Source organism: Oryx dammah, unplaced genomic scaffold (assembly GCF_014754425.2).
Source record: "Oryx dammah isolate SB20612 unplaced genomic scaffold, SCBI_Odam_1.1 HiC_scaffold_8, whole genome shotgun sequence".
Taxonomy (NCBI): Eukaryota; Metazoa; Chordata; class Mammalia; order Artiodactyla; family Bovidae; genus Oryx; species Oryx dammah.
In genome coordinates this window covers 37223235-37236166 of record NW_024070192.1, presented here as the reverse complement: position 1 = coordinate 37236166, position 12932 = coordinate 37223235, and the positions used below count along the sequence as shown (strand labels likewise).

The window sequence follows — 12932 nt, the reverse complement described above, 5'->3', positions numbered from 1 at the left end:
TTTTTTACGGCTGAGTAATATTCCACTGTATATATGTGTGACATCTTTTTTATTCATTCCTCTGTTGATGGAAATTTAGGTTGTTTCCTTGTCCTGGCTAATGTAAATAGTACTGAAATGAACACTGAAGTGCATGTGTCTTTTCCAGTTATGTTTTTCTCTGGATATATGCCCAGGAGTGGGATTGCTGGGCCATATGACAGTTCTATTTTTAGCTTTTTGAGGAACCTCCAAACTGTTCTCCATGGAGACTCTACGAATTTAAATTCCCACCAAGAGTATAGGATGGTTCCCTTTTCTGTACATCCTCTCCAATATTTCTTGTTGTAGATATTTATTTATTTATTTTTAATGGAAGGGTAATTGATTTATCGTATTGTATTGATTTCTACCAAACATCAATAGGAATCAGCCACTGGTTTACCCATGTCCCCTCCCACTTGAACATCCTTCCCCCCGCCCTCCTCACCCCACCCCTCGCAGTTGTTATGGAGCCCCGGTTTAAGTTCCCTGAGTCATACAGCAAACTCCCATTGGCTATCATCTGTTTCACATATGGTACTGTATGTTTCTATGTCACTTTCTCCAGACCTCCCAGCTTCTCCTCCTCCTGCCCATAAGTCTGCTCTCAGTGTCTGTGTCTTCACTGCCACTCTGTAAATAATTTATCAGTACCACCTTTTTACATTCCATATATATGCGTTAGTATAAGATAATTGTTTTTCTCTTTCTGACTTACTTCACTGTGTATAATAGGCTTTAGGTTCATCCACCTCATTAGGACTGACTCAAATACTTTCCTTTTTATGGCTGAGTAATACCACACCATCTGACCTGCCTCTTGAGAAATCTGTGTGCAGGTCAGGAAGCAACAGTTAGAACTGGACATGGAACAACAGACTGGTTCCAAAGAGGAAAAGGAGTACGTCAAGGCTGTATACTGTCACCCTGCTTATTTAACATATATGCAGAGTACATCATGAGAAACGCTGGACTGGAAGAAACACAAGCTGGAATCAAGATTGCTGGGAGAAATATCAATAACCTCAGATATGCAGATGACACCACCCTTATGACAGAAAATGAAGAGGAACTAAAAAGCCTCTTGATGAAAGTGAAAGAGGAGAGTGAAAAAGTTGGCTTAAACTCAACATTCAGAAAACGAAGATCATGGCATCCAGTCCCATCACTTCATGGCAAATAGAAGGGGAAACAGTGGAAACAGTGTCAGACTTTATTTTGGGGGGCTCCAAAATCACTGCAGATGGTGACTGCAGCCATGAAATTAAAAGACGCTTACTCCTTGGAAGGAAAGTTATGACCAACCTAGATAGCATATTCAAAAGCAGACTAAGGTCCGTCTAGTCAAGGCTATGGTTTTTCCAGTAGTCATGTATGGATGTGAGAGTTGAACTGTGAAGAAGGCTGAGTGCCGAAGAATTGATGCTGTTGAACTGTGGTGTTGGAGAAGACTCTTGAGAGTCCCCTGGACTGCAAGGAGATCCAACCAGTCCATTCTGGAGATCAGCCCTGGGATTTCTTTGGAAGGAGTGATGCTAAAGCTGAAACTCCAGTACTTTGGCCACCTCATGGGAAGAGTTGACTCATTGGAAAAGACTTTGATGCTGGGAGGGATTGGGGGCAGAAGGAGAAGGGGACAACCGAGGATGAGATGGCTGGATGGCATCACTGACTCAATGGACATAAATCTGAGTGAATTCCGGGAGTTGGTGATGGCCAGGGAGGCCTGGCGTGCTGCGATTCATGGGGTCGCAAAGAGTCGGACACGACTGAGCAACCGAACTGAACTGAATATTCCATTGTATATATGTACCACAGTTTATCCATTCATCTGTTAGTGGACATCAAGGTTGCTTCCATGTCCTAGCTATTGTAAATAGAGCTGCAATGAATATTGGGTTATATGTATCTTTTTCAATTTTGGTTTCCTCAGGGTACATGCCTAGTAGTGGGATTGCTGGGTCATATGGTGGTTTTATTCCTAGTTTTTAAGGAATCCGCATACTGTTCTCCATAGTGGTTGTATCAATTTGTATTCCCACCAACAGTGCAAGAGGATTCCCTTTTCTCCACACCGGCTCCAGCACTCATTGTTTGTAGATTTTTTTATGATGGCCATTCTGATTGGTGTGAGGTGATACCTCATTAGTTTTGATTTGCATTTCTCTAATAATTAGTGATGTTTAGAATCTTTTCCCGTACTTTTTAGCCATCTGTATATCTTCTTTGGAGAAATGTCTATTTAGATCTTCCACCCATTTTTTGGTTGGGTTGCTTGTGTTTTTGATATTGAGCTGCACAAGCTGTTTATATATTTTGGAAATTAATGCCTTGCCAATTGCTTTGTTTACAAATATTTTTTCCCATTCTGAGGGCTGTCATTTTGTTTTGCTTATGGTTTCCTTTGCTGTGCAAAAGCTTTTTCGTTTCATAAGGTCCCATTTGTTTATTTTTGTTTTTATTTATAATTGTCCAAACTTGTGAGCCTCCAAGATGCCCTTCAGACGTGAATGGATAAATTGCAGTCCATCCAGACAATGGAATATTATTCAGCACTAAGCAAAGATGACCTCTCAAGCCATAAAGCAACATGGAAGAAACTTCAATGCAAATGACTAAGAGAAAGAAGCCAGTCTGCAAGGGCTCCATGCTGTGCAGTTTCAACTATATGACATTCCAGAAAAGGTAAAACTATGGAGATAGTAAAAATTTCAGTGGTTGCCAGAGGATGAGGGGAGGGAGGGATGAACAGGCAGAGTACAGAGGATTTTAGGGCAATAAAATTTTTCTATAAGACACTATAGTGATGTGCATGTGTGCTTAGTAGCTCAGTCGTGTCCGAATCTTTGCAACCCCATGGACTGATAGCCGGCCAGGCTCCTCTGTCCATAGGGATTCTCCAGTCAAGAATACTGGAGTGGGTAGCCCTTCTCCAGGGGATCTTCCTGACCCAGGGATCGAACCCTTGTCTCTTAGTCTCCTGCAGTGACAGGCGGATTCTCTACCACTAGCACCATGGACTCCAGTTCATAATGATAGGTACAGGTCGTACTCATTTGTCCAAACCCATAAAAGGGACAACACCGAGAGTGAACCCTAACGTGAATGATGGACTCCGAGTGATGAGGACGTGTCAGTGTAAGTCCATCAACTGTGACAAATGTCCTGCTCTAGGCAGGGGTGTTGATAATGGGGGAGGCCAAGCATGTGTGAGAGCAGAGGGGTAAGTGGGAAATCTAAACATTTTGCTCAATTTTCTGTGAACCTATGACTGCTCTTAAGAAATAAAGTCTATTAAAAAAAAATAGTGTCCCTCGTTTGGGTTTGTCTGAGATTCTGTGGTGATTAGACTGGGGCCATGCAATCCTGGTGAGAATTCTGCCCCTCATTAGTGATGCTATTTTATTTATTTGACTGTGCTGGGTCTTAGCCGTGGCACGTGGGATCTTTTAGTCGCAGCATGAAGGGGTCTAGTTCCCTGACCAGGGTTTGAACCTGGGTCTCTTGCATTAGGAACATGGAGTCTTAGCCACTGGACTGCCAGGGAAGTCCCTAGAGAGAAACTTTAAGAGCATGCCAATGTTTTGCCCTTCATCAAAAATCTCCCCTTAAATTTCACATCCACTGGTGAACTTTGCCTTCGGGCTGCCTTCCTGTCGGCCTCATCGTCTTTGTTTCTCTCCAGGTAGGACTTTACACAGGAGCAGGGTTTAACCTCCTCTTACGGTCCAGTCCAGTGTCACTCTCCTGGCCAACACCTAGGACCCAGATTCGAATCCCTCATTCAAGTCCTTCTCGTGTGTGGCAGCCAGACCCTCCCCTAGCACATGGGACTCTAGGAAACTCTTCTCACTTCCTGTCCTGCAAAGCTTCTCTTTCTCAGGGCAGCTACCGGATTGCAGGCTGGGTCAAAAGGACCAGTTACTCTGGGGGGCGGGCCAGGAGCTCTCTTCCCCCACCTCGAGCCTCAGGGGCTGTGGATGGTGAAATCTCACCAGTGAGGCTGCAGTGGGCTCAGCAGAGACCTGTGATAAGATCCTGAGCGGTTAGGGCAGCTGCTTTGAGGTTGGGCGACTGGAGCCCACAGGAAGTGACTCTGTGCAGAGCTGATGTGTCTTTCATCCCGGCATCCATCCTGGGACGGGAGCTGTTGGCTGGAGAGGCTGGGGGCATGTCTGTGGAGTTCAGGCAGCCAGAGGGGTTTCACGGTCAGTCCCCGGGGCCAGGTGGACCTTCGAGGGCCACGGACACAGATTCTCCATCCATGCCCGCCCCCTGGAGCCTGCCCCGTTGGAGAGCTTATGTGGCCGCTGCCGTGCTCTGCTACATCAACCTCCTGAACTACATGAACTGGTTCATCATTGCAGGTGAGGCAGGGGCCGGGCAAGCTGGGCAGCACCTGCCACCAGCTGGTGCTGTGTGTCCACAGTGGCCCTCCATCCAGCAAACTTTCTCCTTGGGCAGCACATCTCTGCTATTCTCACCTCTGCAACCCCGCTCCCCGCAATGGTTTCAGGCCAGCCTGAATGGGGAGAGGACCAAACAAGTTCCCAATGCATCCCCTGACTGAGTGTGCCTACAGGTGTGGGTGCTTGATGGCAGTGGGTAGGTGAGGACTCCAGGGAGGGCTGGGCCTCAGACAAAGCTCTGGAAGTTCTGGGTGGAACGTTGAGGTGAGGTCCTGGCATAGGACAGGGTGGCCTGGCTCTGCTTCCAAGCAAGAACCAGCTGGCTGCTTGTTTCTGGGGCAGCAGGCGGCATGCAAACCTTGCACATTCTGCTTTCCTTCCTGTAGGCCCCAGGGCTCAACTCGCTCTGTCTGCATGTCACCACCCATTGACTTCTTCGTTCATTCGTTCAAAGTTCAACCTTGTTTTCTGCCTTGATCATGCGCTCATTCAAGATGAACTGAGTACTATGGGCCTTGGGGACCCAGTGGAGGGGGAGTCAACCTTGTAGCTCCTGAACACAGGAATGACCATCTCATGCGGCAAAGAGAGAAACTTGTTAATAGGACTCCTGCGAGACAGAGAGATGCAGCCAGATGAGGAAACATGGGTTGCGGGGAGGGTACCTAGGGAGCTCAGAGGAGGTGTCTGCAGCAGCCGGGCTCCTTGAGGCCAGGATGTGGATTAATCAGTTACCAGCTCGCAGATGCAGAATGAAGGTGACTTGGGGATTGCAGACAGCACCAGACCCTGTGGGTGACTCCCTTTGAAGAGCTCAGAGGGACACAGAACACACGTTCATGTGTCTCTAACGCAGGACAGAGCTGAGTGACCATTAGCTGGACAGCCCCAGGATGAAAAAAAAAAGGGGGCTTTCCTGGTGGCTCAGATGGTAAAGAATCTGCCTGCAATGCGGGAGACCAAGGTTTGATCCCTGAGTCAGGAAGATCCCCTGGAGGACAAAACAGCAATCCACTTCAGTATTCTTGCCTGGAAAATCCCATGGGCAGAGGAGCCTGGTGGGTTACAGTCTGTGGGGTCACAAAGAGTTGGAGACAACTGAGTGAATAACTTTCCCAGGATGAAACACTGAGGGTTCAGGTAGAATTCACAGATGAGGGGCAGAAGGTTTGGGTCTTGAAGGCTGAGAAAATCGGTAAGGCAGGGAATGGGGCAAAAGTGCATGGTCTGATCAGAGGTGGAGAGATATGGAAAAAGCAGGAAATTATTCTGAAAGAGTATTTGGGGCTGTATCATAGGTTTCTCGGGGACCAGGCTGGGAGCTTGCACTTTCTGCTGAAGCAATGGGGAGCCACGGAAAATTTTCAAGTGGGGAGACTGTAACTGGGATTGAGGCTCTGATGGAGGCCACAGGAGACACAGAGGTCAGTCAGAGGCTACTGCAATAGATCAGGCTGAAGCTGAGGAGTCCTGCGTTGGAGCTGGGGTGGAGGGCTTGAAGAGGAGGGGAAGGGGCAACTGGGGGTATGGAGGTCTTTCAGCCCCCGAGGACTGAAAGGACTTCCTCTGGCTGTGTGAGTAGCAGGGCCATGGTTATTGGGTTGAGGGAGGCCTGGGGAAGTGAAACCTTGCCCGGTGCCTGGGGACTGTTGAGGTAGGTGGTTCTCACGCACCAAGAATTCTCTTGTGTGAAGCAGCTCTCTGGGAGGCCAGAGTGATAGCAGAAAGATGAAAACAAGGCTGGACCCACACTTGGTCCCCCGGCTGCCTCCAGAGCAGCATGGGGCTTGGAGGAACCCAGGAGTGGCCAAAACAAGGGGCTGAGTCGAAGTCCCTAAAATGAATGCGATTATAGAGAATTTTTTACTTAGCCATTGACTTAAAATAATTTTATTTATTTATTTAGGTTTGGCTGTGCCGAGTCTTTGCTTTTCTCTAGTTGCGGCAAGCAGGGGGTACTCTCTACTTGCGATGCACCGGTTTCTCGTTGCCGTGGCTTCTCTTGTTGTGGAGCACAGGCTCTAGGGCATGTGGGCTTCAGTGGCTGCAGTTCCCGGGCTCTAGAGCACAGGCTCAGTAGTTGCGGTGCCCAGGCTTAGTTGCTCTGCGTCATGTGGGATCTTCCTGGACCAGGGATCGAACCCATGTCTCCTGCATTGGCAGATAGATTCTTTACCACTGAGCTACCAGGGAAGCCCACCATTGACTTTGCTTATCTGTGTTGTCTCTTTCTTGACAATGAATATATTTAATTCATGTAATTAAAAGTATTAAGAGAGAAGGAAAGACATAGAAGCTAGTATCTGGATTTTGTGGCAATTGGGTCCAAAGTAAATATCAGAACAAAAATCTCTTATTTGACTTCTCTGTTTCTGCCTTCTTTTTCACCCGCTGGCCGGTCTTCAAGGTGTGAATGGCAGGTTTTCTTCTCCATTGTGGGGGCGTTTCTGCAGAGCCCCATTTGTGACACTGGGTGGGAGGGTAGGCGGCCTCTGGCTGGTATGGTCCCAACTGTACAGCCATAGGTGGCTGAGACCTCTGTTTCTCAATCTGTATAATGGGGACAGTGATACTGCTGGCCCTCAGCCATCTCATAATTCAAAGTGATGACAGGGTCAGAGCCTCACAGCTCAGATAAGTAGGTGCCTTGGACCCTGACTGGCTTTGATATACTACTAGGGACTGACGGGATATTAGGCTAGCAAGATCTTAGAGCAAGAACCTGCAACCTTCAGGGAGGTGGGGCCAAGGTCAGACCTAAATGGGACCTATCTCTGAAGCTCTCATAGGCACTGCATGTCGGTGTGTTCATGCCTCTGGAAAGACGTGCTGTGTGTGCACCTGGGCCAGGCCAGGGCATATATATCTTTGCGTGTACATGCTCATGCATGTATATGTGTATTTGTGAATGTCTGGCGTTTGTATACAAGTAGGGCTGCTGTGCTGCACAGTTTCAGGAACTCTCATTACACCGTAGTCTAAGTGGATGGCTGCCAGTCATTCCGGGGCTTCCCAGGCGGCGCAGTGGTAAAGAATCCGCCTGTCAGTTCAGGAGACTCAGGTTCGATCCCTGGGTCAGGAAGGTCCCCTGGAGAAAGGAATGAAACCCACTCCAGTGTTCTTGCGTGGAGAAGCCCAGGGACAGAGAAGCCTTGTGGGCCACAGTCCATGGGGTGGCAAAGAGCCAGACACGACCGAGTGAGCACACCAGTAGTCAGTCACTCTGTGAATGGTGGGCCTGCATATGTGCAAATGCACATATGCCTGGGGGTGTGTCTTTATGTGTACCTCTCAGTGTACATGTGTGTGGGTGTGCGAGACTGGACTTACACGGCTGTGCGTGCTGGCTCCCGTGTGTGTGTGTGTCTCTGCTTCTGGGAGTATGTATCTCTGGGTGTGCCTGTTTGTATGTGCCTATGTGGGTCTGCATGTCTGTGATGTGTGAGTATGTGTGTGTAGTCCAGCCATGCAGGCTCGTGCGTGAATTGGTATGTCTGTGCCTTTGGGATATCCTGGATCCTGTGTGTGTGTGTGTGTGTGTGTGTGTGTGTGTGTGGTTGTGCACATGTGTGGGAGAGAGGGATGAGAAGAGTGGGCCCGGGTGCCATGTCTGCTGAGCTGGTCAGCTGTGAGCCTGTTCCAAATGCAGAGGCAGCTGCCTTTGGAAGCCTGGCAGGCAACTTCCCGTTTCCTGAGCACTGTCCATCTGTCCACAGGAGTGCTGCTGGACGTACAGAAGTTTTTCCATATCAGTGACAGCAATGCTGGTTTGCTTCAGACAGGTAAGGAGGGAGTCCCCAGCCTGGGGTCGTCGGCTCACGCTGGGCGGGGGTCTTTTGGCAGGTCCTGTTCTCTGTGCAGCTCCAGCTGCTGGTGAGGGGGCCAGCCTGAGCCCCACTGAGTCCCCTGGTGCAGAGGATGGGTGGTGTTTGTGCGGGAGGGACAGTCTGTGTCAGAGAAGGAGGCAGTAGAGGCTGGGATTTGGTGCCTGAACAGCCTCTTAGGGTTTGAGGGTGAGTGCTGGGGAAAGGAGGCTTCCTTGGTGGCTCAGCGGTAATGAATCTGCCTGCAATGCAGGAGCCATAGGAGACACGGGTTCTGTCCCCAAGCTGGGAAGATACCCTGGAGGAGGTCTTGGCAGCCACTCTAGTATTCTTGCCTGCGCAGAGTTGGACACAACTGAAGCAACTTAGCATGCACACAGGCCGGGGAAAGAAGGGAGGCATCTGGGGATTGAAAAGGCTCCCAGGCTTCAGATCCTGGCTGGGGAGTTGGTCATTCGTCCTTCATGTCTATTAAGCTCAGCTTTGTAGCTGGGGTTAGAATTTCTAATATGTGCTTTCTTCTCAGGGATCTGAAAACCCTGGTCACTAGGACCCAGACAGACAGACAGTGGACTTCGCTTGTGGTCTAGCGGTTATAAGATCTGTGCTTCCACTGTGGGTGCGGGTTCGATCCCTGGTCAAGGAAATAAGATCCTGCGTGGTGCAGCCAAAAATAAAAAAATAAAAGTAGATTGACAGACAGCGACACATATCCACAGGGGCTCAGATGAGGTCTGGGCCCACTGGGGCCTACAGTCCCGCAGAGGGGAGCAGCCACACCTTCCATTTCAAGGTGGGGGCGGTTGGGGTCATGAGGTGCTAACTTTTTCTCTATGGGTTTCTGGATGGTGACACACAGATGCACACACACGTACCCACATGTGTGCACACACTGTCACAACATAGGATACACATGGTGCTCTTTACAGTTTTGAGAATCCCTGTACGGATCCTCAAGCCCATATATTTCTTTCCTAAGATAGATCTGCCTGAGAACAAGCATCGGGGTCTTTTTTCCCACCTCCCCTTTAATACTCACCTGCCCACCATTTTGGGGAGGAAAATACAGCTCTCCCCATTCTGAGTTTTACTAGGTGTAAAAAACCTCCAGGGGAGACTTCTCTGGTGGTCCAGCAGCTAAGACTCTTCCCTCCCACTCCAGGGGGCCCAGGTTCGGTCCCTGGTCAGGGATTCCACATGCTGCAAGGAGGAGCCTGAGTAGTGAAACTAAGACCTGGTGCACCCAAATAAATAAATAGAATATTTAACACCCCCCCGCCCGCCTCCGTATCAGACAGAGGGACCTTTCATGGCTGCTGGCTTCTGCTGACGAGGCCCTGCGGGCAGGACAGATGTTTGCTCCAGGCCACAAACCCAGGATGGCAAGGCGCCAAGCCTTATCTCGCTGGCCCGTGCGTGTGTGTGACAGTCTTCTCTTTATCTACAACTGAGAATTCAGAAGTGAGATGGCTGTCTCAGGGATGGGTATCAACACATTTATTTCAATTGAAAAAAAAAGGAAGCTGTACAGTGGAAACCAAGACACCATTGCAAATCAACAAAACCCCAGCAAAAATTAATAAAAAAAAAACTAAGCTGACATTTTCATATCTTTCTCACAATCAGTCTGATTTGCCCTATCGATTTGCCAGATGAGGACTGACTTTGCCCATAAGGCTCTATGATGCATGTTTTCCATGAACTTGATCTGCAGCCCTAAGGACTGATTATAATCTAGTTTAAAAAATACAATCACGGCTGAAAATCACATCCTTTGCAGCTAGTTAAACTTATGATAAAAAAATGCCTTAGATGTCAGCTGAAAACATGCAAAGGGGTACATGATTCTATAAATGGAGGCACTGAACAAGAGAGTTAAATCATTGCATTAGATGGCAGTCTTTCCCAATTGCTCTTATCTCAGGGCTAAGGTGGGCAGATGGTGCTCATCTCCCAGTCATACTGTAGCCAGAGGGAGGCTTTCTAGGCTCAACACCCAGAACCTTCTAGATTAAACAGATAATGGAAGTTGAGTCAATATTTCCCTTCCCTGGTTCTTACCATGGCGACCAGGATTATCACTGCAAGGCCCCTGATAAATGAGTTGTGTGGAGGGAGAAGTCTGTGTGTGAGGGAGACAGGACGAGAGAGAGGGAGAGGGAGAAAGCCTGTGAGCACAGAGATGTGCTTGTGAGTGTGTAGTGGGGATGTGCACATGCGTATATGTGTTTGAGACTGGATGAGGGGAGGGTCTTTTCTGCAGAAGTAGCTCAAACAGGTATGTGGGAAGGGCAGTGAGCTTGGAGGCCTGACAACCAGGCTTGTCCCCGGTGACTTCAGGTGAGTCTTCTTACTTTTCTGAGTCACTGCAGGGGTGCAGACTGGAGGAAACTGATGGCTCAGAGGGCTCAGTGTAGCTGTAAGAATGGGGTGGGAGGTGGGGCGAAGCAGTGGTCAGACACCCCCCACCCCCTCTGCCCCACTACAATGGGACAGAGAAGCTGCTGGAGTTAGTTAATTGATTTACAATATTTAAAACAAACACTGATGTGGCTTTTACCATGTGCCAGGTGCTGTTCTAAGGGCTTAATAACATGTAGCCATTTAATCTTCACAACAATCCTACAAGGCAGGGGTTATTATTATTATGCCCATTTTACAGATGGCAAACCTGAGGCACAGAAAGGCAATGGGGCTTCTGAAGGCCACACAGCTTGCAAGTAAGAGAGCTGAGATTCAAATCCAGGTGGTTGCTTCTAGAGTCCTTCTCTGAACCTTGTGCTCCTTAATGACTTCCACCTTGTCACAGGAATGATTTGAATGTGGAGATGCTGGGAGTGAAGGCGTGCCTGCCTTCCACTTAGGGGTGGGCTTCTCCATTCCAGGAGATCTGCTGGTTTAAAGTGTTTATATCCTGCAGGTGGCTCAGTTGTAAAGAATCTGCCTGCCCATGCAGGAGATGCGGGGGACTCGTGTTCCATCTCTGGGTCGCAAAGATTCCCTGGAAAAGGAAATGGCAACCCACACCGGTATTCTTGCCTGGGAAATCCCATGGACAGAGGAGCTTGGTGGGTTGTAGTCCATAGGATAGCAAAGAGTCCAACAGAATTTAGCGACTGAGCATGCACACACACGTACTATGAGGGATCCCTACCCCTAATCTCAAAGTATTAGAACATTTGGGGAAATAGAACCTTTAGGTGACAAAGATATGTGTTAACAAGACACAAAACAACCTCCCCAGAGAAAGATTGATACATCTGATCACATCAAAGCTAAATTCTTCTGTATGATGGTGATTGAAACTATAAATGCAATTAGCAATAATAGATAACATCTGTTGGGTATTTACAGAAAGCCTATCTTTTATGTGCTTTATTTTATTTAATCTTCCTCATAAGCTTAGGGGGGAAGTACTATTACTTTTGTACTCTGATAAAAGGGGAATCAGAGAGTAAAGGATTTTGTCCAAAGTCACACAACTAGGAAGCGGTGGGGTCAGAATGTGAGCCCAGGAATTCAGTTTCAGAATTTGATTTTAAATCCTTAAAACAAATGTAAGGGACTGGAGAAATTATCAACAGAGCCAATAGAAAAAAATAGGCTGAGGATGTGAACACAGGGGCTGATACTAAGCCTCACTGGGGAAAAGGATGATGCAGATTAAAACGTCGGCGAGACACCATTTGTGTTTTAACCATTAAACGAACAAAAATAAATCGATTGATCCTATCAAGTGTCAGCAAACAATATGTAATACTTCTATTCTAGCGTAAATTGATATAGCCTTTTTGGAGGCCAATTTTCGCTTTTCATTTTGGCAGTAGTTATTAAATTTTTAAATGCCGTTGACATCAAAGACCATTCTCTGCGGAGTATTAGGTCAAACCACATTCAATTGCCGTTTTTGTAGGTCAAAACTGGCTTAATTTCCGCCAAGTGCTTATGGCGTAACCCAATACGAGAACGAGAACGGGTCAGGGCAAAGTGGGAGGGGCTGGAACCTGTTGGGACGCCTCTGGGCATTCATTGGATTCAGAAAACGTCAATCATCTGTGCTTAGTGAATGAAGACGCAGACGCTGGGCGGGGCCCCGAAGAGCCCAAGGCCCTTGGGTTGGGGGGACCGGGTGGCGAAGGGTTAGACCTTACCCTGGCCACCTGCCGGCTCTCGGAGGCAGCGGACTCAGCGAGAAGGATGGAGGCTATTTTATCTGAGCAATAGAAGCAGTGAAGGTATACCTATCCACGTGGTGTAGTTAAGCAAAAACGTGGCAATTTCTTTGTCTTCGCAGAACAGTAAACGCATTCGTTAATCCAGTCACCAATTCATAAGTGTTAGGTACTTTGGAAAAATGGTATAAATACAAGTGCAGCGTCAGGGGAATGTTTTACTTAGGAAAACCAAGTCTCTTCCAGCCTCCAGGGGCCGCTGGTTTATAATCAGTGTGCTCATTCTTCACCGTGCTCATCTGCTCAAAGCAGGCATCTGCCCCGCGCCCCGCCCACCTGGCCTTCCACCCGCTACCTCCAGCAGGGGCCTGAGAGCAAAATTTCACCAGGCCCAAAGTCAGGTTCACAGAGGTGGGAGTTCTCCTAAAGACACGGCCCTGGCATCTCCGTGCCAGACCCTGTGCTCACTCCTGTCTCACCTTTACACAGCCTGGGAGGGGGGAATG

At 48.3% G+C, this 12932-nt stretch overlaps 1 protein-coding gene across 1 annotated transcript in view; it reads left to right on the top strand.

Moving 5' to 3' along the window:
• Positions 1-4173: 4173 nt before the first annotated feature.
• The window catches only part of SPNS3 (sphingolipid transporter 3 (putative)), a 41703-nt gene continuing 32944 nt past the window's right edge, over positions 4174-12932 (top strand). The window contains exons 1-2 of the mRNA XM_040243711.1: positions 4174-4388; positions 8147-8212. Of these exons, the coding sequence (XP_040099645.1) occupies positions 4193-4388; positions 8147-8212 (262 nt within the window). The 5' untranslated portion in view covers positions 4174-4192. The remainder of the gene's footprint in view (positions 4389-8146; positions 8213-12932) is intronic.